Below are 22884 nucleotides of genomic sequence, written 5' to 3'. Positions count from 1 at the left end.
GTCAACTGGGTGGTCTTAGATAGCGCTCTGGACTATGCCTCAGAATATGACGTTCATTCTGCTTATGGGTCTGCCCCATTCCGCTGAGTGATGTTGGACAAGTTACTGTGCCTCTGTTTCCCCTCCCATCCTGAGTCTGTCTTGTCCATTTAGATTGTAAACTCAGTGGGGTAGGGAGTTTGTGTACAGTCCTTTAGTCGGGGGTATTGATGTGCCACTGTTTTACAAAGAAGAAGAGAGGACTCTGTGGGAGCATAGGGTTAGCAGCCAATAACTACTGAGATCTAATCCCAGCTTTGCTATTCACTTGTTGGGTGATAGTGGGCAGGTCAAGTAACCTCTCTGCCTCAGTTTCCCCATCTGTGGAAAGGGAATCTCAAGCCTGACCTCTCTAAAAGGTGTATTGTAAGAATTATAAAGTGTCCTTATTATCAGGACCAACATGTTTTGAGATTTTTACTTGCCACTCTCCCTGTATCTCATAAAATGTGCATATGTTTTCTTTGGATGAGTAATGCTGGACTATTTACGGTAGCTCGGTTGTTTGAAATGTAGATGGCTGATAACTGCCCACATAATAAATGAAGAAATATCAGTAAAGAGAAACCGCATTGAAATAAGTACAGACAGGTATTAAATGTAAAAAAAACCACACACACACACACACTTTAAAAATGGGTTTCTTTGTTAATTATGTATTTACCAAACAGCCCATAAATGATGAGAAATAATAAAAGCAGCTAAGCACAGTGGTTGTTCTTGCACTGGGATCATGGATGGACTATGTGCTGGAGTATATTTATTTTACATCTCTATATTCTGTGAGGCTAGGTGGAACTAGGAGAGCAATCAGTAAAGGTCTCTAATATTCAAAAAGATAAAGGCCCAGCCCCTGCAAGCATGTATATGTGTTTGGCTTTAAGCAGACTCACTCCCACTGACTTCATTGGGACTGCTCACATGCTTAAAGTTAAGCACACGTCCAGGCATTTGCAGGATCAGAGCCTATGGTCACTATGAAGTCACTGGCCAAATGCCCAATGGCTTTCTGCAAGATGGAGAAGTGATTAGAGGGCCTGATCCTTCAAACTTTCATTGATTTCAATGAGGCAGGATCCAACTCTTAACATGGGGCCGACCACCCAGATGGTACCATTCTAGGGTTTTTATAAGGGGCTGGTGGTGAATGCGGGCAGAGACAAAGGGGCGATGAAGCTAACAGCGATGGCATTGCCAGAACAACTGCTGCTGAATGAAATCACAGCTCTTATTATAGCCAGAGATGCCACACAATCCCTAGCAAACTCAGGAGGGGCAGAGAGGAATGTGAAAGACTTGGGTTTGATAACTATGGGGAGGCTGGGAGCACATGCTTGCCAAGGGAGGGGAGGTGGGCTCACCGGGAGGCATATGAGGCCAGATCCTCACTTGGTGTAAACTGGCACAGAGACATTTACTTCAGTGGAGCTACGCTGGTTTTCACCAGCTAAGGACCGGGTCCAGAGACAATTGTCTTGCCCACATCTCTCCACTCAATAAACACCAGTGCCTGGTGGCAAAGAAGCCAAAGAAACAGGCCACTATTAAATATGCAAGAGTTTTCAAACCAAAACTGTTAGCCTAGAGGAGGAGGTAGAGACCAGCGGTGCTAAAATCACCATAGTCAAATCACCATTGCACCATAGTCAATTCTGCCTAGAAGCTAGACGTGGGTGCACTTCTATAAACAACCCCCTTCCCTGCAAGGGCTCATGTCCTCAGGCACTGCAGAAGCCAAATGCAGTGGAGGATGTGGGTGTTTGCTTGCTGTATGGCAGATGGATTTCCTGAGCCAGCAGGGCATCTAGGATCAACGAGAAGTCCATCGGATTAGCTGTCTTAAGGGAAGTGGGGCGGGGGTGAAAGGTGGCAGGGGAGATAAGATCTTTGGAATGAACTGAGGAGGGTGACTCAAAGTAACTGTAGGGTGGGGGCAGAATACACCATGATATGCAAAGGGTTGGGGGGGAGTTACACTTCCCATTGCATTATACAGGGTAAGGGAATTCCCAGGTACCACTCCCTGACTGCAAATTCTCCAGGCTGGTGTGATGTGTTTGTGATGCTCCTCCTATAGTGAAGATTAATCAACATCCCTTCCCTTTCATCTCTGTCAGAGAATGCAGGGAGATCATGTGGGGGGAACACAGATGTCCAGCACTGGGAGGGTCACACAGGACCCCATGGACGAGGGCCACAGGAGTGCTGTTTAAATGCCTGCATCTCCGAGACCCGTCTCTCCAGTGTGCAAAAGGAAAATGCTAGTGATTGCTCTTGGGGACGATCCATTCCCCTTGACTTAATTCAACTGGGGACACTGCAATTTTATTTTAAAAATTAAAAAAAAAAAATCACTAAAGTTATGAGCAAGGGGGATCCCTACCTTACCCCCTCATAGCTCAAGATGGTTTGACCCGCCAAAGGCAACTGGGGCTGAGGGCTTCTCCTGCACAATCTGTGTAGGATCGGAGATCTCCCTCCCGCACACCACTGCCCAAGGTGGAGCATAGCTGCTTCAACGTGATTTATACTTCCACTCAAGGCAGCTAGAGGTTAGCATTAGCCATGGTCCCATCTGCCCAGCTCCTACAGCACTGCCCACATAAACCTCAGGGTGCCATTCTAGAAACAGCAGTGATGCTGCAGTAAGAAAAAGACACCCACCAAAAAAAAAGACAATTAATTTTCCTGCTGGAGTTAACAAAAAATCCATCAAAGAACTCTCTGCAGGGGTGTGGTGCATTTAGCACAAGACAAGACAGGGGCAATAACACAAGGCAGTTTGCTAGTGCATAGCATGTGTCCTCTAAGCCAGAGGCTCATAAAGAACTTTCCAGCAACAGACAAAAAGGGAAGGCTTTAAAGGTAAGTGGGATGGGGGGGGAAGTGACTCAGTTCGGTTGCCCTGGGATGCAGGGAGGGAGTCCCAGAGAGATAGGGCTGCACCAGTTCTCATTAATGACACAATCGCTCTGCTATGTAGCACGGGTTGCAAAATCATTTTGGAGGCTAAAGTATGTCTAGGAAAAAACATGACTGTAGCAAAGAAATGCAACCAGAGTGATTTGCTCTAGCACTGTTGCAATCAAAGGTCCCAGTCAGGACCAGTGTTGGGCATGACCATGTAATTTGGCTACTCTAGGATCCCAATCTTTTAGGGGCATCTCCAGCCCAGCTGCCCTGCCCTGCTGTGCACCAACTCAGTTTCTGGAGATCTGTTGCTTTAAGTACACCCCACACACTACTGTCTGAGAGGGCGGATACCTCCCTGGGCAGATTCTGGCTGCGTGAGCCCCACAGCACAGCTTTCAGCAGGGGAGGCTGTCCCTTTAAGTGTGCTCCCTCTGCATCCTTAGCCAGGAGCCACTCCCCCAATACAGCTCCAGCCAGGACAGTAAAATGTCTAGTGCCAGCCCAGGGCCCAGTCCTTGAAGATACTGAGCACCCTCAACTCCCAGAGATGGGAGCAGAGGGTGCTCAGCACCTGACAGGATCAGGCCAGCATTTGTGGAACGTGCCTGTTCCCAGTGATGGGATGCCAAAGCTGCTGAGATCATCGGCCCTCTGCCTCACCTTTCCACTGATTTCAACAGGCCTTGGATCAGGCCCCAGCACTGTACAGCATGGGAGTGACCTGGGTTTTTAAGCATGAGTGGAATTATTGATAGAGCAGCACGGCCTGCTTCAGAATGACTAGAAAACATGGGGATGAATTGAAAGGGACTTAATTTAGATGGAGGGACAGGAAGCCACCTTTCTGTTCCCCACAGTCTGAGGCAGCTGGCCCTGCCCAAGCCCTGGTTTCACTTAGAGCAGTCTCGAGGCTGCTCTAGCATGTGTTCTACTTCTCATGGCCCCTTGCAAGAGCACAAAATGCCCATTGTTCGGTGCTCTCAGCTACACCCCTTTTCTGTCCCTCCAGGAGCGGGGAGTGGGGCCAGGATAGGGCTGCTCTACTCCAGCAGAGGTTCCCCTTTACACAGACCATATTTCATGTCCTTTAAGGCCCCCCCTTACACCACAAGAGAAGCATAAAGGAGCTTGGGTGCTTTGGAGAATCGGGCCCTAGAACTGTAAAGGTTTCAAAGTAGCCCATTTGCTCTGTTCCCTCAGGTCCCATGGAAGACGCGTCCTGGGCATATTTTTTCCTCCCACTGTCTCCTTTTTAGAAGCTCTTCACCCTTGTCTCCCCTCTTCGCTGACTACACTGAGTCCATTTCTCACAGGAACTCTGGATAAAGAAATTGCACCTAACTGCATCTTCAGCGAGACCCTTGGTCAACTTCAACCTGTGCCTGGTGGTTCTTGTGTTAGCTGCCAGCTCGAATAGTCCAGTCGCAGTGATTCTCTTGGTGCCCTTTGCCGATTTCCTATACGTTGGTAATGCCCATTGGCACACCTCCCCACATGCCCTAACCACCAGGTAAGGCACCCCAACATGACAGGTTTCCTTCAGGAGATCTCGCAGTAAGAAGGGGTGAGTGCACATCCCATGTCATTACTCTCTCTGTAATATTCCCGCATGGCCACTCTGCCTCTCAAAAAGGTCATTTACATACCATCCAGCCAGTGAACCATTGCATTGGATGCTTCAGCAAAATTGGTGTTGAGAGCCCTGGTGTTGATGATATGGCAGGGAGGTGCCCTGTTTCCTAGGTGGTACAATCCTTCATACATCTTCACGTTCTACTCTCTCCGTCACTACCCCTCCTTCCCCCCCCTCTCCTCTCACCCCCTCCTCCCATGGACCCACATTTCTCAAAAAGTCTGACAGAAGTAGGTCTCTTGGGATTATCTTTACAGCATTTGTCCTTCATCTTCGAACCTTGGCTAAATGAGAAGGGACATGTTAATTGGAATGCCAGTCTAATGGATATGTAAGTAACCAATAGTGGGTGTGCTCTAGCCTGTGAAACAAATGTTACTTACTGATGTGTGGGATCCCAATTAATACGTCCCATCTCATTTTGCTAAGGCTTGAAGATCGGTAGCCAACCACGTTAAAGGTAATCCCAGTGAAACAGGGACTTTAACCGTCTCAAATATCTTTCAAGTAGGAGCAGCCACTTATAAACTCATTGAATACACAATCAGGATTCTAGGACAGGATGGCTCATTTTGTGGGATTATATCAAGCTATTATGATTTTCAGGGATTAATCCTATAAGAAAGAAAGGAAGAGCCAGCAGCAGATGGTCCCTTCTCTCCCTTAAGGGACTGACGAGGTGTTGAGTTTTCTGTCACTCATTAGCAACACCCTACTAGCTGGTTTAGGAGCAGCGCTGCCAGGCCCCCCAAAAATGCCCAGGTGCAGACTGATGGCTCTAATGAGAGCTTATATAACTACAGGTGGGTCTAAGATGAGGGTGGTTTTCTGGTTAAAGCAGATGATGGCCAATTGGATAAAACAGATGACTGGGAGTCAGGAAATCTGAGTTGTGTTCATGACTCCACTTCATACTTGCTGGTTGGGGCAAGTCTGTACCTCAGTTTCCGCCAGTGAAAAATGGAAACAAAATTACTTACCTGTGTGATAAGCATGTTAGGTGGCTTAATTCATAAATGTCTCTAAAGCCATGCCAGACCCTCGGATGGCAAGGGCTATAGACGTGCAAAACATTCTCATCAAGAGGCAAGGGAGTTACAGAGAGGGAAGAATCCATGGCTGTCCTCAGGATTGCCCCTGGAAGCAGAGCACTCCCGCTGGGCAAAACCCACCTCCCCTTCTGCAGCCTGAGAGGCAAAATGGTTTGTTCAGGATCACAGTGACAGACTCCTAGGAACAGCAAGTGTTTCACAGCATCCCAGCAGAGGATGCCTTGCTTAGGAGAGTCGAAGAGAAGAGCAGAGAGGGAAGGAAAGAGGACAAGGGGGGAGAGAGTGAGAGAAAGATGCTGAAAAGACAAAAAAAGCAGACAGGGGAGAGAGTTGGTGAGACCACTGTTATTCGTATAACAGGGGCCCCAGCTGGGATCAGGGCACCCTGGTGCTAGGTGCTGTACAAGCATGTAATAAGAGACACGTCTTGTACCAGTGAACTTACAGTTTAAGATAGACACATTATTCGACATGCAGGGAACTAAGGCAGAAAGGCATTTGCCCAAGGTGACACAGGAAGCCTTTAGCAGAGCTGGGAACTGAACCTAGATTGTCTGAGCTCCTGTCCACTGCCTCAACCACAAGAGCATCTTCCTCTCTAGAGCCCCTTAATCACAGGGTCTGGGGCTTGGAAACAGGCTTCTGGGGGTATCTCTCAAGCCTGCAAGACAACTGGAAAAGTCTCAGGACTTTTGGTTGTGTAACACCTGCCGGCGGCATGGCCATGGGTGGTACCAGCACAAGAGGGATGATAAAACAGGAGAGAAAAGGGAGGGATAGGTGCTGCCTAGGCCAAGCACAAAGAAGGCAGCCCTTAGACCACACCCCAGACAACGTTCATTTAGACTGAGATGTTCAAAGCTGTCCTAAGGGATTGGACACCCCATTTCCAATCAAATAAACAGGAACTGAGCATCCAAATCCCCTGGGCAGTTCTGCAAACCGTCCTCAGCCTTAAACATGAGATGCACTCATTCTTTTTTTGATTACAGAAATATGAAGATGTGTTTGATGCCCATTATTTTTCCAGCTGGCAAAGAAACGAGGCTATTCAGTGGTGGAGGGGATGGTGTACAGGCGATCGGAGAAGAAACCTTCAGCCTTTTCCATTCTCCATCATAGGCAGGACTGGGTGCAATCTGCCACGCCCCTGCTTTGCCAAATAGCATTCGTGCAACATATGTAAGTGTCCACTGAGACGAACACATTCAACTCAATTGTGAGCTCATCCATATTTGAACCAAAATATCCTGCTGATGCTACAGCGGGGGGAGCTAAACTCTGCCATGATACTGAAATCTTTCCCTCCATTTTCTTTTCCCCCTGCTTAAATTGGTCAGTATGAAAACCAGGACCAAAGCGCCAGTGCTGGTTATTTTGAATGGGATGGTGAATCATAGACTGGAAGGAACCATTATGATCATCTAGTTCAGTGGTTCTCAACCAGGGGTACACGTACCTCTGGGGGTACGCAGAGGTCTTCCGGGGGGTACATCAGCTCATCTAGATATTTGCCTAGTTTTACAACAGGCTACACAAAAAGCACTAGTGAAGTCAGTACGAACTAAAATTTCATGCAAAATCATATTGCTCTATATACTATACACTGAAATGTAAGTACAATATTTATTTTACAATTATCTTACAATTATATGGTAAAATGAGAAAGTCAGCAATTGTTCAGTAATAGCGTGCTGTGACACTTCTGTATTTTTATGTCTGGTTTTGTAAGCAAGTAGTTTTTAAGTGAGGTGAAACTTGGGGGTATGCAAATCAGTCTCCTGAAAGGGGTACAGTAGTCCAGAAAGGATGAGAGTAGGGATGTAAATATCGTTTTAAAAGTTAGCCGTTTAAACGATTAAAATATTATTTAATCGGTTAACCGATTAAAGGGAGAGGGGCTGGGGTTGCTCCAACCGGCTGGTGCGACTGGGTCTGGGGTCAGCGGGCCGGCCTGGGGCTAGGGATCAGCAGGCCAGCACGGCTGGGGTGCTCCAGGCAGCGTGGTCCAGGGCTGGGGGCAGAGGGCCAGACAACATAGTGGGCTGGATCCTTAGCTGGTTAAGCCAGCACCACACCACTGAAGTCAATAAAGCTAGTTCAGTTTACACCAGCTGTGGAGCTGATCCATTCTAAGTACCCATCTTTAGAACAGAGATGTCTCTGCAGTATGTCCAGGGTGCTGCCCACAGTCCCGTTACTGCTGAATCAGTGAGGGTGTTACCCCCAGTCCCAACTCCTCGGCCTAGGAATGGCTAGCTCATTGCAGTAAGTAAAAGACCTTGATTTAACGTTTTGTAGCTCAGGGTCGTCACACACTTTCCCTGCGAAGGAGGGGGCTGCCAGCCTTCCTGCCCCTGCTTTGCCCTAGATGAAATCCCCAGTGAGTCTGGAGTGGGCCTGCCCCTTGTGAGAGAGACAACTCAGACTGCTGAAGCCCAGGATTAAGGCACTCAGGCGGCTGCCTCGCACATCTGGTGTGTATTAAGATGGATAGACTGGCAAAGAAAATACACTGAGATTCCAAGCAAGAATGGTTAACCCATTCATTGCTAGGTCACTACGGGCATGCATTCCTGTAGCAGTTTTCAATGGAACTTCTGGCAGTGGGAGGTTTTGACTAAGGTACTGGGCTAGGACTCAGGAGATGTAAGTTCAAGTCTCAGCTATGCTACAGGCTTCCGAAGTGACCTTGATTAAAGTCTCTGTGTCTCAGTTCTCCATCTGGGAAAAAGGGGATCACACTTCCTCTCTCCCTTGCATATTTCGGTTCTATATTATTTGGGATAGACACTGTGTTTATGTATTACCTATATATCTATACCTTGCAGAGCACAATGGGGTGCTGATCTCAGCTGGGCCCTCTAGGTGCTACGGTCGTACAAAGTGTGAGAATAATACCAGCTTTGTACAGCCACACCATACAGGGTCCTGTATCTCAAAGTATGCACAGCGGCATCCGTGGTAGATCCCTGTGGCACATAGACCAGGTACAGCTGCCCAGGAGCAAGCGACTAGCTTGTTAGTTGTTCCCAGTGGCACATGTCTGCTGGAATACCATTAAGTACTAAAATAGAGGGGCCTCTGAATTCCAGTTGTACAATACTAAATACCTCCCAGAATGTTCCTTAGGATATCCTGATTCCTTAGAGAAAACTCAAGGAAATGTTTCCTGGAGGACTAGCTCCTGCAGCAGATCCAGGGGGACACCAATAGCCATCACACTAGACGTGGGTTCGGGCACAGAAAGTCAGGCCATGGCTAGTTGAGGCCAAAGCGAGTGTCAGCTAATGAAGTATTCCCAGGGACAGCACAGCCCTCACGCTGTGCAACATGAGAGCAGACTCCATGACTCCCAGATAGAGGGGGCTAGCCCTAACAGAGCAGGAAGCTTTCCAGAACGCTCACACTGCTGAAATTGTGACTGGTGCCGCTGGAGTCCCTGCTGTGGGGAAGCTCACAGTGTTGGAGTCCGGGCTGATACCTACAGGCAGGGCCAGCCCTAGAAGTCTCACTGGTTTTTTTTGCTGCCCAGGGTGGAAAATGTTTTTGGCACTGCCCTCCCTGGCTGGCTGAGAAAAAATATCTCACACACAGCCAGGCACGGAGCAACATGAGGCCCAGGGCAATCGCCCTGCTCACGCTGCTTACAGGGCACTGCTGTGGGGAAGCTCACAAAGAGACCCAAAGCAAAAGAAGGGTTTGCAATGCGTGACTTCAGGCACACACTGAATTTGTTCACTGGATAGATGGGTATTAAGGACAGAGAGATACGACAAGGAACTAAGGGTGGATTAAGGCATCAGCAGCTCTATGGCACCCCTCTCAGGAGCTCTTGGTGCACAAGGTGTGCAAGGGCAAGTCCCACAAGGAGGGAGATGTGGCCAGGACATTCCTATGCCCCAACTACTCCTGGCTTCTGGGCCAGCCCACAAGCGCTGTTGACAGCTGGGCTCAGGCTGCTCTAATGTGTGCCAAGGGCCAAACCAGCCCCAGCCTGCCGCCCACTCAGTCCCTGCACTAAGCAGATCTCTGGCCCAGGGATGAATAGGCCCATAGCAGTTTCTTCAGAGCATGCAGTTCAGTATAGCCAAAGGCAGGGATTGTCAGGGCTAGGTGCCCAACTACATCTGAATTTCAATGGGATCTGGGCACCAACCTACCTCCTTGAGAGTCTTTTGAAAATACCAAACCAAATCTCCCCACTCCCAGTGGGGTCTCTTCAGAGTGCAGCGCCCAGGCCCTCCCATCCAGAGGGAATGGGAGGAAACAAAGGAACTCGGTGACACTCAGTGAGGAGGTCACTGCTTCGAGCTCTTGGCAACAGCAGGTTCCCCTCCTGGGCTTGTTGGTCTGGTGCATGCAGTTGCTCTGAGGTGTCCTACAGGCGGAAGGCAGGGCAGGAGTAGGAGAAGGAGGAGTGCACAGAGGAGACAGCAGCCAATCTGGCGAGCATCCACAAGCAGGAGGAAAGGTGGGGGGAGGAAAAGGCAGCCATTTATGGTCCAGCCCCATTGTGAGGTACAAAGAAAGAGAGAGAGAGAGGCATCTGCTGAGTTAGAGCTGTCCAGAGGCAAGCTACAGTCCCAAGCATGGTCAGCCCACACGATTGTAGACAGGGATACCACGACGCATTACTGGGGCCTTAACCTCCTGCCACCAGATAGCAACAGCTCCCACTGGCTTCAGGGGCAGTCACTGGCACCCTGCAGCAGTTGACTTGGGCCTGTAGCTGGCTCTGAGAAGGGCAAGTTCATTTATTTGTATTATGGTAGCAGCTAGAGGCACCGACCAAGATGGTGGGCACTGTTGTGCCAGGTGCTGCCCTGCCCCAAAGTGCTTCCAATTAAGGTCACACAGGAACAGAGCCCAGGTCTCCTTGCTCTCAAGCCAACACTATCCACTGGGCCAGGTTACTTCATAGACTGATATGGGGAAGTTCATGCTGCTGAGACCCTGGATCTGGGGAAGCACAGGTGTTTAAAGTGTATTTACTCCTCACACAGAGACGTCCTCTACTTGCCCACAGAATGGGCCCAACATGGACAGTGGCAATGTAAGTACAGCCTTGTTTGTCAGCCCTGGAAATGGAACAACCAGGGCTGCTGCAGGTCAGTACGGAAGGGCATGAGTTTTAACTCCCTAGCTGCTTGCTGAACTGTCTGCCAGGGAAAGATGGGGCACCATAATTAACCACAATTAATTAAACATTAGCCAGCATTTGTGCAGCACTTTGAAGTGGTAAAGCACCATGCACAATAATTGTGCAGAATCATAATTAGGTGCATTGGCAGAGCTACTGGGAGGCGGGGGAAACAACAGGGTATGCTGTGGATCAAGAATAAGGGGCATTGGTGGGGCTGTGAGAGGGCCTGGAATAGCAAAGGTCATTACAGGTCAAACCTGAGAGTCAAAGCTGTTGGGGCCCCACGACTGGAATCCCAAGGCATTCTGCAGGTCAGGATGGAGGTGTATTGCCCTTAACTGCTTAGTTGCTAAATGACATATCAGATCCAGCTGAAAAAAGGTAGGGTGGGCCCAGTGTTCCTGGCAGACAGCTGTGATAAATCCTGAGGTTCCAGGCAATGGAAAGGAAATTGCATTCTCACAGTTGGGAACATAAAAACAGCCATACTGGGTCAGATCAAAGGTCCCTCTAACCCAGTATCCTGTCTTCTGACAGTGGCCAATGCCAGGTGCCCCAGAGGGAATGAACAGAACAGGTAACCATCAAGTGATCCATCCCCTGTCACCCATTCCCAGCTTCTGGCAGTCAAAGGCTAGCGACACCATCCCTGCCCATCCTGGATAATAGCCATTGAAGGACCTATCCTCCATGAACTTATCTAGTTTTTTTTTAACCCTATTATAGTCTTGGCCTTCACAACATCCTCTGGCAAAGAGTTACACAGGTTGACTGTACGTTGTGTGAAGGAATACTTCCTTTTGTTTGTTTCAAACCTGCTGCCTATTAATTTCCTTTGGTGATCCTAGTTCTTGTGTTATGAAAAGGAGCAAATAACACTTCCTTAATTACTTTCTCCACACCAGTCATGATTTTATAGACTTCTATCATATCCCCCCTTAGTCATCTCTTTTCCAAGCTGAAAAGTCCCAGTCTTCTTACTCTCTCCTCATATGGCAGCCGTTCCATACCCCTAATAATTTTTTTCACCCTTTTCTGAACCTTTTCCAATTCCAATGTATCTTTTTTGAGATGGGGTGACCACATCTGCACACAGTATTTAAGATGCGGGCGTACCATGGATTTATATAGATGCAATATGATATTTTCTGTCTTATTATCTATTCCTTTCTTAATGATTCCCAACATTCTGTTAGCTTTTTTGACTGCTGCTGCACATTGAGTGGATGTTTTCAGAGAACTCGCCACAATGACTCCAAGATCTCTTTCTTGAGTGGTAACAGCTAATTTAGACCCCACCATTTTATATGTATAGTTGGGATTATGGGCCAGGCACATTCTGGCAGCAGTGTAGGGGGTAAGGACATCTGCAGGAGGACTGATGGCTGATAGGAACAAATACATAAAGCCAGTATGAGGAGATATTTTGCCCTTCTCTCAGACCCTCCCACTGAGGCTCTCAAAGTGCTTTGGGAGCATTAATGAATTAAGCTCAGAACACACTGGTGAAGAAGGTAAGTGTTACTAATGCTATCTTAACCATGAGAAACCTGAGGGATACAAAGATTACATGACTCACCCAAGGTCACATAGCCAGTAAGTAGCAGAGCTGGGAACAAAGCCACAAATCTTGTCTTCTATTTGGGCTCAGCTACTAGAATATGCTGTGCAATGGCATTCACGCTGCTTCCCTAAACAAAGACTTTCTGTAAGGCTGCCCTCTTGACTAGGGCATGGCTGGCTGTGTTAGGCAAGGGTTAAAGCTTCCACTCCCCCAAAACTTTGCCTTGAAACACAGGCTTTTCCCATTCTAGCTCTCTCCTTTCTGCTGCCTTATGAAATAAGCATGAGCAGAACATGCCCCCTTGTGGCTGATGGATGCAAATGTATCACATCGCTGCCTGGGCATAAGAACAGGTGTTCAGTCCTCCCATTTTCCATGCGTCCAGACCAGCAGCAAACAGTGCTTTGTAGTTCTATGTTACAGCAGGTTTCCTGGTGCTGTACCATGTGTGCTTACAAGTCTAAGCTGTGCGGTGCTACAGGCAATCAGTGCCAGCCTAACCGGTGCAATACAACAGACCGCGTTCCACATTATGGACTGAACAGAGACACTGGATTGACGGCTTATTAAAACAAATTGTAACCCACTAACAACTCCCCCAACTGTCTTCCCCTTCCTTCCTTTCCTGAAGGGGTGTTAACAGGCCACTTCACCTTGAAGGGTCCCTTGAAATAGGTGTTAACTACTTATGCTAAACAATCTGTTCAGCTTGTATTTAGCTGTGACACTCTGAATATGTTTCCCAGACCTGAAGAAGGGCTCTGCCTAAGCTCGAAAGCTTGTCTCTCTCACCGACAGACATTGGTGCAATAAAAGATATTCACCTTGTTACCCTTACACAGTGCCCCAGCTGTTCCAGTGCCTCGCTGTCTTGTGCACTGTTAATAAGAACTCAGAGACCATCTGAACTTGGACACTGCCACCATCACTCCAGTGCCATCATCACCTACTGTATGCAGCATTCAGCTCCCACCTCGCCTGGGCAGTGCCACAACCATTCCAGCAGCAATCTGTAAAATCTGCCACACCGCTGTCATTTCCAGCCTGTTCCATACAATGCCACAGCCACTGCCCACCCATGCCCAGCTCTGCCGCTCGCCCTCCAGCCCACACAGTGCCACCTCCCTGCAGCTGTGCCATTCCAAGACAGCCTGTGTGTTGCCAGAGCCCAGCTACTGCCAGCCCAACCTGGGCAGTGCCACTGCTTTTGCTGTCACTACCCCTTTGCTCTGCCACACAGCTCCCCTCGTTTTGCATGTGCCCCTGCCAAACTCCTTTGAGCTGAAAAGTTTAGTTCCAGAGTCTGGAACTTTTGCTCCATACTGAGGTGCAGGGATCTGGGGGTTTGGTATGAGCCTGTCTCTGCTCCTAATCTTTCTCACCCCTCCACCTCTTTCCTCCCTCTCCCTCTCTGTCATTTTCTCTTTCATCCTCCACTCCTCCTTCTGAGGCTTCGTTTTATTAAACAGCTCTCTGGGAAAATAGCAGTGCTCTGACCCACAGCTGCTAAAAGGGAAGATGATGTATGTGTCAGGAAACTGTTTCCAGTTCATCTCCAAACAGGGAGAGAGCCCCCTGCATCCCTGCTATGTCCCCACTCACCTTCTCCCACCCACCCTGTGTGAGACTGAAAATCCAAATTGGGCTGTCTTTTCGTGAAGATAAAAGGTGCAAAACTGGCTTTGTGTACTCCCAAGTCTTTGGAACTAAACCCTGCCTCACCACTAGGCTTGAGAGCTGCTCTTGATTTTTATACTGTCACCATTTGACTAGTTCTTTTGTCATCAGAGAGCAGGGGTAGTCAATAGGCAGACTGTGGGTCAAATCTGGACCACCAGGTGCTTTTGAACTGACCCCAAAATCTTTTTATTTACTTATTATCATTATTATTATTTTCTCTGGAGTCTGGACCTTGACTAAACCTTGACCAAGAAATTTGGACCTTGACAAAAAATAGACACCGCTGTCATAGAGACTTCCAACCTAGACTGGCCCTGAATTTTCAAGGTAAAAATGAAGCAGAAAAAAGAAGAAGAAGAAGAAGAAGAAGAAGAAGAATCTTTCATACCTTTTTTTTCCATCTTAAAGAAGTAAAAAGGGCCACAAGCCACTTTTTTTTAATGTCACCTTTAAATAAGATGATTCTTAAACTCAAAGGGCCAGTCACAAATTGCCCATATACATGGCACTCTTTTGTCAGAGTTAGGGTATTTTCTAAGCTCTTTTTCTTATTCATTCAACTAGAACCTATTCCTTCTCCACCGCCCCACCACCCCCGCCCTCCTTTCTTTGATGGAGCAGCATGCAGCTGAGTTAAATTTTTAACAGCCTCTTTGAGCATGGCTCAAAAGTTCCTCCTCCCCTCCCCCAGGAATTTGGTGCTAAGGAGTTCAAAGATAGCTCCTGAGGTATCAGTTTCCCAAGACAATCTCCTTCCAACCTCGGATATACTTAGCAACTATGGTAATCTTACTTAGGACTCTCCAAGTCTCCTCTAAGGGATCTGGAGAATTCAAGACAGCTGGGGATGGACGTGGCAAAGGAAGGGATGGGGCCTGCTAGCACAGCAAAGCCATCTTGAGCTAGTGACCATACATGGTCAGCCCAGGGCTCCCTGCAGCACGGGGGATAGGAGGCCAGAGAAGGAAGGGGACACTGGATGATGAGCTAGAATGGCTGATTGTGTCTATAAGAAGTTATTTTCTTGCCTCTCCCCTGAAGCTCACTAACAAGAGGAGCACCTGCTGTGCAAGCCACACATGTGTGTGTGTGTGTGAGAGAGAGAGAGAGAGAGAGAGAGAGAAGTGGCTTGTATGGAAGGACCTAGCTGCCGCAGGTTCCAAAGTGATCACTAGGAGGATGGAGAGGTATGCTATGTTGAGTGACAGGGGGATCTCGGAGGTTCAGAGGTTCACGTTGTGTACTGAATTATCCCAGCTTTTTGTAAACTGTGCCCTCTCCACACAACAGCTCCCTGATCTCCCAAATAAGTCGGCTGTCCTCTTTGGGATAGGAGCACCAGCTCCCCCTGAATTACAGTGCATTATCTCTTCAGGGGCTGGCCTACTTACTCCCATCCAATCTTCAGGAAGCAGCCATTTCCCTCCCCGTCCCTCCTCTCCTCAGCAGCCATCCCTCTCTCCAGACCTCACAGGCAGAGAGTAACAGACCCCAGTGTGCGAGCTTGTCTCTCCTGGTCTTTATTCCTGCAGTCCAGTCTGCACACTAGAGCTAGCACCGGTAGAGCCGCACCTCTGCTAGCTAGAGCGACCGTGGAAGAACTGCCTAAATGTCTCATACCTATACCCAGCATTGTTAGATACACAGGCTGATGCACTGCCTGAAGATATGCAGGGTTACCCAAATCCCCCTCTTCCTCCCACATTTACACTGGCACAAGTGGCATATGTCATTCACTACCAGTACAGCTCCAGCAGCAGCAACCACAGAGGAAGCTGTAGCGTAGACACGGCTATGTAATTTTGATCACTATGTCGTCTAACCTGCCTTGAGCCCCCTCTACAGTAGAGCTTCCAGAACTGCTACCACAGGTGAATTATGGGCCCCATTTTTGCTTGCGTAGCTAAGGCATTGGGGCCTGCATGCGCCAGCAGCACTGCTGGAAGCAAACAGGCTAGGTGATCCAAGCAACAATGCTGACTCCTGTTGTCTGTCTGTCCCAGAATAACAGTGTAGAACCCGTGAGGGATCTAGCTTGTGGCCCCATACATGAGGGAGTGAAAAGAGCCGGTGCTGTTGTAGTGGGACCTGTGGGCAATTTTCTGACTAGCCTTCATCATACTCTGACCAAATTCTGCCCCACCTCCACCTGCGTCAGCTCCTCATTCACTCTCCCTCCACAAATACTAACCCACATGCCCCTGTTTGGCTCTCTCCATGCCCTCAGCCCTCCTCAGAGTTGTCTCAGGAGCATTGCTGTAACTTGATCGGCAGCGGGTTTAACTTGAAAGCAGACTGGGTACAGAGTGAAAGGCCGATGAGCTGAGCTAACAGCCTTCACTACTGGGTGGTAAAGACCGCCCACGCCGAACATTGAACAAACCCCTTTTCCTACATTTTAGGAAGCGGATTTCAGGAGAGGTTGCTCACCTGGGGAAGGGGAGATAGTAGAACAACTGCAGGTTAAACTAGAACTGAAGTAAACCTAGAACTGGACCTATTCCAAGGTTTGGGAGGGAAAGTGGTTATCAATTTTAAAAACAAAATTCAACTCCCCCGCACCCCTTTTTCCCCGTCTAATTTTTAAATTTAAAAATTTGTGACAATTTCCAAACTTGACCAGGGATGGAGGGAATCACAACAATTTAATCTGTATTTTCCCCCCATTTTTTCGTCCAAGTTTCAAAATTTGAAAAATTTCAACCTGCACTAGTTTGTAATATTTGTGATCTCTGCCCCCTCTGTTCCTGCCTGGGAGCACAAGGGCTGAAATACCACAGAAAAGCATTCTTACTGCTATACTCCCAGTCACAACGGGGTTCCTTAACCCCATGTTCTGCGACTCAGTGGAGAGACTGTGTGAGAGCCACTGATCACATTGGCACTGCATGAGCCAGCAATGCCTATGCTGCCAAAAACATGCCCTGGCCTCCTGCATGCAACTTGGGGAGCAGTCTCTACAGGCAACTTTTTCTTTGGTTGTTTCAAAGTCTTGGTCAGGAACCTAGAGGGGAACCTCACCAGAATACTGTCCTAACATTACTGCAGTCTGATTGGAAGCCTGTGCAGAGCTGCCCCCACCAGAAAAGACGTATCTACACACACAAACATGGCGGGCAGAGGAATCAGTGGGAAAGCTGCACTATGCCAGGGCTGTGCCACTGCCTGACTAATTACATATAGGTGCCAACTAGAATATTTGTTGCAACAATCTATCACTATTTGTCTGTTCCCAGGCTCCCCCAACCAATAGCACTGAAACCCTCAAGAGCTTTGGTGTCCCTGTGAGACAATTAACCCTTTCATTACTGGATACTGCAAAGCATGCATTGAACATGAACCCTTCTTCTCCTGATCCCCATCATCCCAAAAGTATTGAGGGGCTACAGACAGATTTTCTTTTATCGACTTCCATAAGACATTCCTTTTGTGGGTAAATGTTACATATATTGAACACGCATTGGATATGATTTGGTGAATAATATTGTTATTGCTTTATTTTTAGAGAGGCCAGAGTCAAACCCCCAAACTTTATAGATGCTCAACATTTGAACCCAGATCTAGATGAGCCCAGGTCTAGATAACACACTGGCTAAGTGTGTCTTTGTCCTTTTCTAGTAGCTAATTCATAGACGAAAACCAACTGCTACTGCTCCCAGCTGATGGACTTACTCTTTTAACCTAAATGGTAGATTGTCTGTGCTATGGAGCTAACAGTCCAAGTTTCAGTCCCTGGTGGCAAACCAACCAGGGAGGTGTCATTATCTGGTTGCTGTTATTTTGGGGATGATGTAAGTGAACAGGGAGCTGTACAAACACACAAAATACAATATCCCTACTCTGAGAGGCTTCCAGTCTAATTCAGCCTGAGAAATATGATATTTAGGGAAAGAAATCAAGACTGCAGCAACTCCCATCCAAGGCCTCACTTGTCTTTTCAATGTATTAACATCCAGTTTCTCATCCATCTACAAATATCGTGATAGCTGGGGCAAAAATGGCAGTTTTTTTTTCCACAGAACAGAGTCAGAAAAGGGACTTTTTTTCTCTGCCCCTGGTCTTCTTCCAGGAAACTCTCCCTCAGAGAAGGACACACTTCATTATGACCTTCACACGCAGCTCAAGCTCAGTAGGTGCCCTCCAGACCAGATTTATGGACAACCTGAATATGGAGTCAAAATGCTTTGGGGAGAAAGATGAAGTGGACTATATAAGTCCCTCTCACCCAGAGTCTAAATGGGAGTCATTCCCCAGTGCCCCAAAACAGTTGCTACAGGGAGATGGAGGAATGGACAATAGAATAGCACAGCTAATAAAATCCCTCCATTCCCTCTCACGCTGGACATGTGTGCATCCTAAAGAACAGGGGCATCTGAACTTCATGGCTCCACAATGAGCCAAAAATTCAGAGCCAAACACCCAAGAAGCTTCGGCCTAGCAGTGCCAAGTTTGGCCTGAGCTGCAATCTTTAGTTTGTCCCCAGAGGGGACTCTGAAGTCCAAAAGAGGCGGGAAAGGCAAAGAGTCTGATTGTCTTGCAGCCCTGTGTCCATGAATGAGGCAGAGAAAAGCTAGTGAACCTAGTCAACAGGATCGGCTTTGGGCACCAGCAAAGCAAGCACGTGCTTGGGACGGCACATTTCCAGGGGCGGCATTCCAGCCATCCTTTTTTTTCAGGGCAATTGTGCTCTCAGAGCTGCGCCACTTAGACAGGGTGAGGGTGCCGCGCCCCCGGCCACAGCGGGAAGGGGAAGCCCCAGCACCGGGATGCTAAGCTGCCAGGGCTCAGCCACTACCTGGGGAGGAGAGGGCGAATCCTGCCAGGGAGCCAGGGCTACGCCGCCTCATCTGCGCACTGGCTGCTGCACTGCCTTGTGCCACCCCTTATTTCGGGGCTTCTCTGCGCGGCTGGGCGGGGGAGGGGTAAACTCCTGCAGGCACTGGGAGAAGGTGACATCACTCCCTCCACTTCCAGCGCTGCCTGCCAGCCTCAGCCCCACCTGAGCTTGGGGCAGCAAATTTTTTGCTTGGGGCAGCAAAAAACCTAGAACCGTCCCTGCTAGTCAAGAACTTTCTAGAGCTTCCAATGGCTGGTCCCTTTTTGCGTTTCCCTCTCCTTGTGCATGCACTACCAACTGCAATGACTCTTAGCTCAAGTTCATTTGGGGCTCATTCAGCCCCTTGTTTTGCTTCTACCGTCAAGTTCTCTGGCTAACCTGTAGCCCCCTCAGAATTACGAACCAAACCATGAGGTAAATTTCAGCTACTCCCAAGGGCCTTACCTTTCAGTGTCCGTCGGGGGCTCTTCCCCCTCCTGATTCTTGCTCTCGGGGTCTCCATGGCACTCCTCAGAGTCTGACATTTTATTTCCTTGCTAACAACCTTGTCAAATCGACGGGCTCTGCAAAGAGCTCTGTAAGAGTAGAGTGTGTGTGCGCGCGCGCGCGCGTGCATGTGTTCACTTTCATACCACCCTTCCTGTCCTCTAACCCAGCAACAAATGATGCCGGAAGCCTCTGAGGTTTGAGGGGGGTTGGGAGTTCTTACTCAGGTTATATTTAAGGTTTTGTTTCCATCTACTGCCTAAAAATCAGGAAGTACTAACCCAAGCTGCAGGGGAAGCATGGGGCAACAGCCACTCGTAGGGCCTGAGTAGAAAGATGTCTGAGAGACAGGCCATAGCCACTCATAGTACTAAAGTACTAAATGGCTGCATCTTTAAGTGGCAACATTCGATAACATCCACGTGCCAAGGATTGGTTCTGTCCAGGCCACAACGCCTTGGCCACAAAGCCACGGAGTGCAAGACTGAGTGCAAGACTGTCCCAGCCACTGCCACTATCATCTCCAACATACACACTGGCCTAACCCAGAAGCCCCCTTTGCCCAAAGGTGCACTGCTAGCGGTTCCCAGGGGGGGCCTTGCAACTCTGCGCAGCCTCCTTTCCCCAATCTAGCCGGGCTGTAGTGCTTGGTGGATTCCCTTGTGTCTGCTGATGCCTACATAAATGCTTTCAGGCACACGCACAAGGGTGAGGGATTACTGAAGGCAAAACCGGACAATGTTCAGAAGCAGCTGAGCGATCCAGTCCACCTAGGCTCAAAAGTTCACTTTGGGACGTTCCTGTGACAATCACAGGTAACAAACCCTTTTGTCAACAGAGCTGAGGCTGGCGTAGGCAAAGGAGCTCCTCTGTTGTTTATGTGTTGGCCAGGAAAAGACATGAACTGGATTTCTCTGTCCTGAGCGTAGGAGAGCCACCAGGAAAAAGAAACACCTGAATCAGATTTCTGTGCCCAATTGAAATACAACCAACACAGCTGCTATGTGGAGATGCAATTGCACAAGAGTGTGCTGTGCTCAATCGGCAAGGCTCAGATTGCAGAATTGCTTAAAAAAAAAAACTGTGCGGTGGAGTGCAGGGGAAGTGGCAACAGCCCCTTCCTATTACACAGAAGTTCAAATTCAAATCTCCAGTAGAATATGTCCTGCCAAAAACCACCCTGCCTCTCTGCTACCAGGCCTGGTACCCACCTCCTACTTATCTTGCTGACCATAGCAAGGCCTGGTTGTCTTTTCCCTCTTCAGGAGTCCTGGGTGGCCAGTCCTTCATCTTACATCTTTGGTTGGGGGGTTGGGGAGATACAATTTGATCACCTGCCATCCAGGAGAGCAGCCAAGGGGAAGGGCTAGCAAGGAGAGCCCCCTCCCTCCCAAACACACATTGTTCTCCAACCACTAAGGGCACCCTGAAAGTTCCCCAGCTCCTGAGCTTGGGTTTATGGGGTGCCATATGCCCTGAGATACAGTGCAGAGTTTCTGTAATGGGAGAACTCCCTGCCCTCTCCCAGGAGATTTTGGGTGTTTGGAGAGGGGTAACTGCCCTTCGCTGAAGCTAATAGAAGATGGGGGACTGGTTTAGCTTGTGCCCCTTGCAGAGCCAGGGAGGGAGCCATTGACCCCACAAGGGAGTGGGATAGGGAAGTGGCTAGAACTCACCTCATTCCCTCTACAGCAATGATAGTAAAAGAGGTTGCAGGGCTCAAAGCGAGGAGGAAAGGAGGGAGAGAAGCTAGCTGGTGTTTGGATTTCCCTGCTCCCCAAACATCTTCTCGGAGCAGAAACCAGGCTGCTCCCAGCAGTGAGAGAGGGAGATTTCACCTGGCTCAGCTAGATATGGGCTCTGAGTACCAGGGCCGCCCAGAGGATTCAGGGGTCCTGGGGCAAAGCAATTTTGGGGGGCCCTTCCATAAAAAAAAGTTGCAATACCATAGAATACTATATTCTCGTGGGGGCCCCTGTGGGGCCCCGGGCAAATTGCCCCACTTGCCCCCCCCCCCCGGGCGGTCCTGCTGAGTACAACCTCCAGGAGAGGAAAAAACGTGGAACAGATTTCTGGATTGAGCTATGCAGGGTTCTGTCTCTCTTCTTGTAGAAGAAGAGAAAACAAGAGAACCTGGAGGGGGAACCCGCGGCTGGCAGTAGAGCACACTGCACCCATTTCCTTCCTGTGGCCTCTCTCACTGCACTAATCCCCTGAACTCTTTCTCAACCTGCTCATGCAACAAGCATCTTCTCCAGCAACCCCGAAGCAGCTCAAAAAAAATAGCTATCACAAAGGTGCTTTCCCCACTAGGCCTGGCTAGGTGGTGGGAGGCAAAGGGGGTTATGTTTGCTCTGGGTGGCAGCTTCGTTTTAATTGAGCTCCATCCAACGCCCATAATGGGCCCAATTCTCCTACCATTGAAGAGAGTGGAAGTTTTGCCACTGACTTCAATGGGGGCTTGCCTGCTGAGAAAAGATTTCTGATTTTAGATAAGCAGAGCTTGCAGATAGATGTGAACCAGCCCAACAAGAAACCTCTTATCCATCTTATCCTATAGATAAGTATACAAGGAATATTCCTTCCCTTGCCTTATCCGTTCTGTCATGGTATCTTACAGGGGTGGACACATGAACCGGCAGTTATTAATTACTAAAGATTCCTCAGGATGCTATCAAGATGTAGCAGATCAAAGGAAAGATGTTTAGGAGAGAAGAGGGTCTCAATTTTAGGCATAGCCTAGTGCGATACACAGTGATAATCTCATTACAGCTCTAGTCTGAAAAGGTAATTATGGTCTAAAAAGTGACAGGGAAGAAGAAAATAAGTGGCCTCCTGATGCTTCATATTTATTCTTTCACTGGTTCCCAGAGCTATTTGCTAAGGTTACAAGAGCTCCTAGCTCCTGCCATTGAAGACTTAATCTGGTGAAAATCAACGGAGGGTTCTTTCTGCTTTGAACACCATCAGCAACAAGAGAGAGTGTGGAATCAGGACACAGTGAGACACTTGTCCTGGATGGATAAACAATGAAAATGCAGTTCTAACTTCACCTGCCAACAGCAATTAAGGGTAGAGTGGGTTCTCTAACCTATGCTCTAAGGCATGGGAGCAGCTCTGAGAGAGAAAAAAGGTGCAATTTTTACTGGTGAATTTTCTGATAATAGCCCCCAATGTTTAAAGCAGTTGACAGCCTGTGGGCCAGACTCTGATCTCAGTTACGCCTGTATAAATCCAGAGTAACTCCATTGACTTTGATCTCTCTCTTATACAGCACTTTTCATCTGTAAATGTCAATGCATTTTACAAAGGAGGAGATAATCTTAGTCCCATTTTACAAATGGAGAAACTGAAGCATGGAGATGAAGAAACTTGCCCAAATAGGCCAGTGGCAGAGCTGGGAACAAAACCTAGGTCTCTCAAGTCCTAGTCCAGTGTGCTAGCCATTAGTCTGCACTGACTCATTAGTTATCCCATCAGGGCTTCTAAGTACTGGTTTTGGCACTCCAACAAGACTCTTGCTAGCCAATAGGG

At 48.5% G+C, this 22884-nt stretch overlaps 1 protein-coding gene across 3 annotated transcripts in view; it reads right to left on the bottom strand.

Annotated features, from left to right (window-relative positions):
- Nucleotides 1-19442, bottom strand: part of LSP1 (lymphocyte specific protein 1) — an 83358-nt gene extending 63916 nt beyond the window's left edge. For all 3 annotated transcript variants that reach the window (XM_054026287.1, XM_054026288.1, XM_054026290.1), the window contains exon 1: nucleotides 19309-19442. In XM_054026287.1, the coding sequence (XP_053882262.1) occupies nucleotides 19309-19388 (80 nt within the window). In that variant the 5' untranslated portion in view covers nucleotides 19389-19442. The remainder of the gene's footprint in view (nucleotides 1-19308) is intronic.
- Nucleotides 19443-22884: the final 3442 nt, after the last annotated feature.

This window comes from Malaclemys terrapin, chromosome 4 (genome assembly GCF_027887155.1).
Source record: "Malaclemys terrapin pileata isolate rMalTer1 chromosome 4, rMalTer1.hap1, whole genome shotgun sequence".
Taxonomy (NCBI): domain Eukaryota; kingdom Metazoa; phylum Chordata; order Testudines; family Emydidae; genus Malaclemys; species Malaclemys terrapin.
Note: the sequence above shows the minus strand (reverse complement) of the source record. Positions and strands in the feature narration are given on the sequence as shown.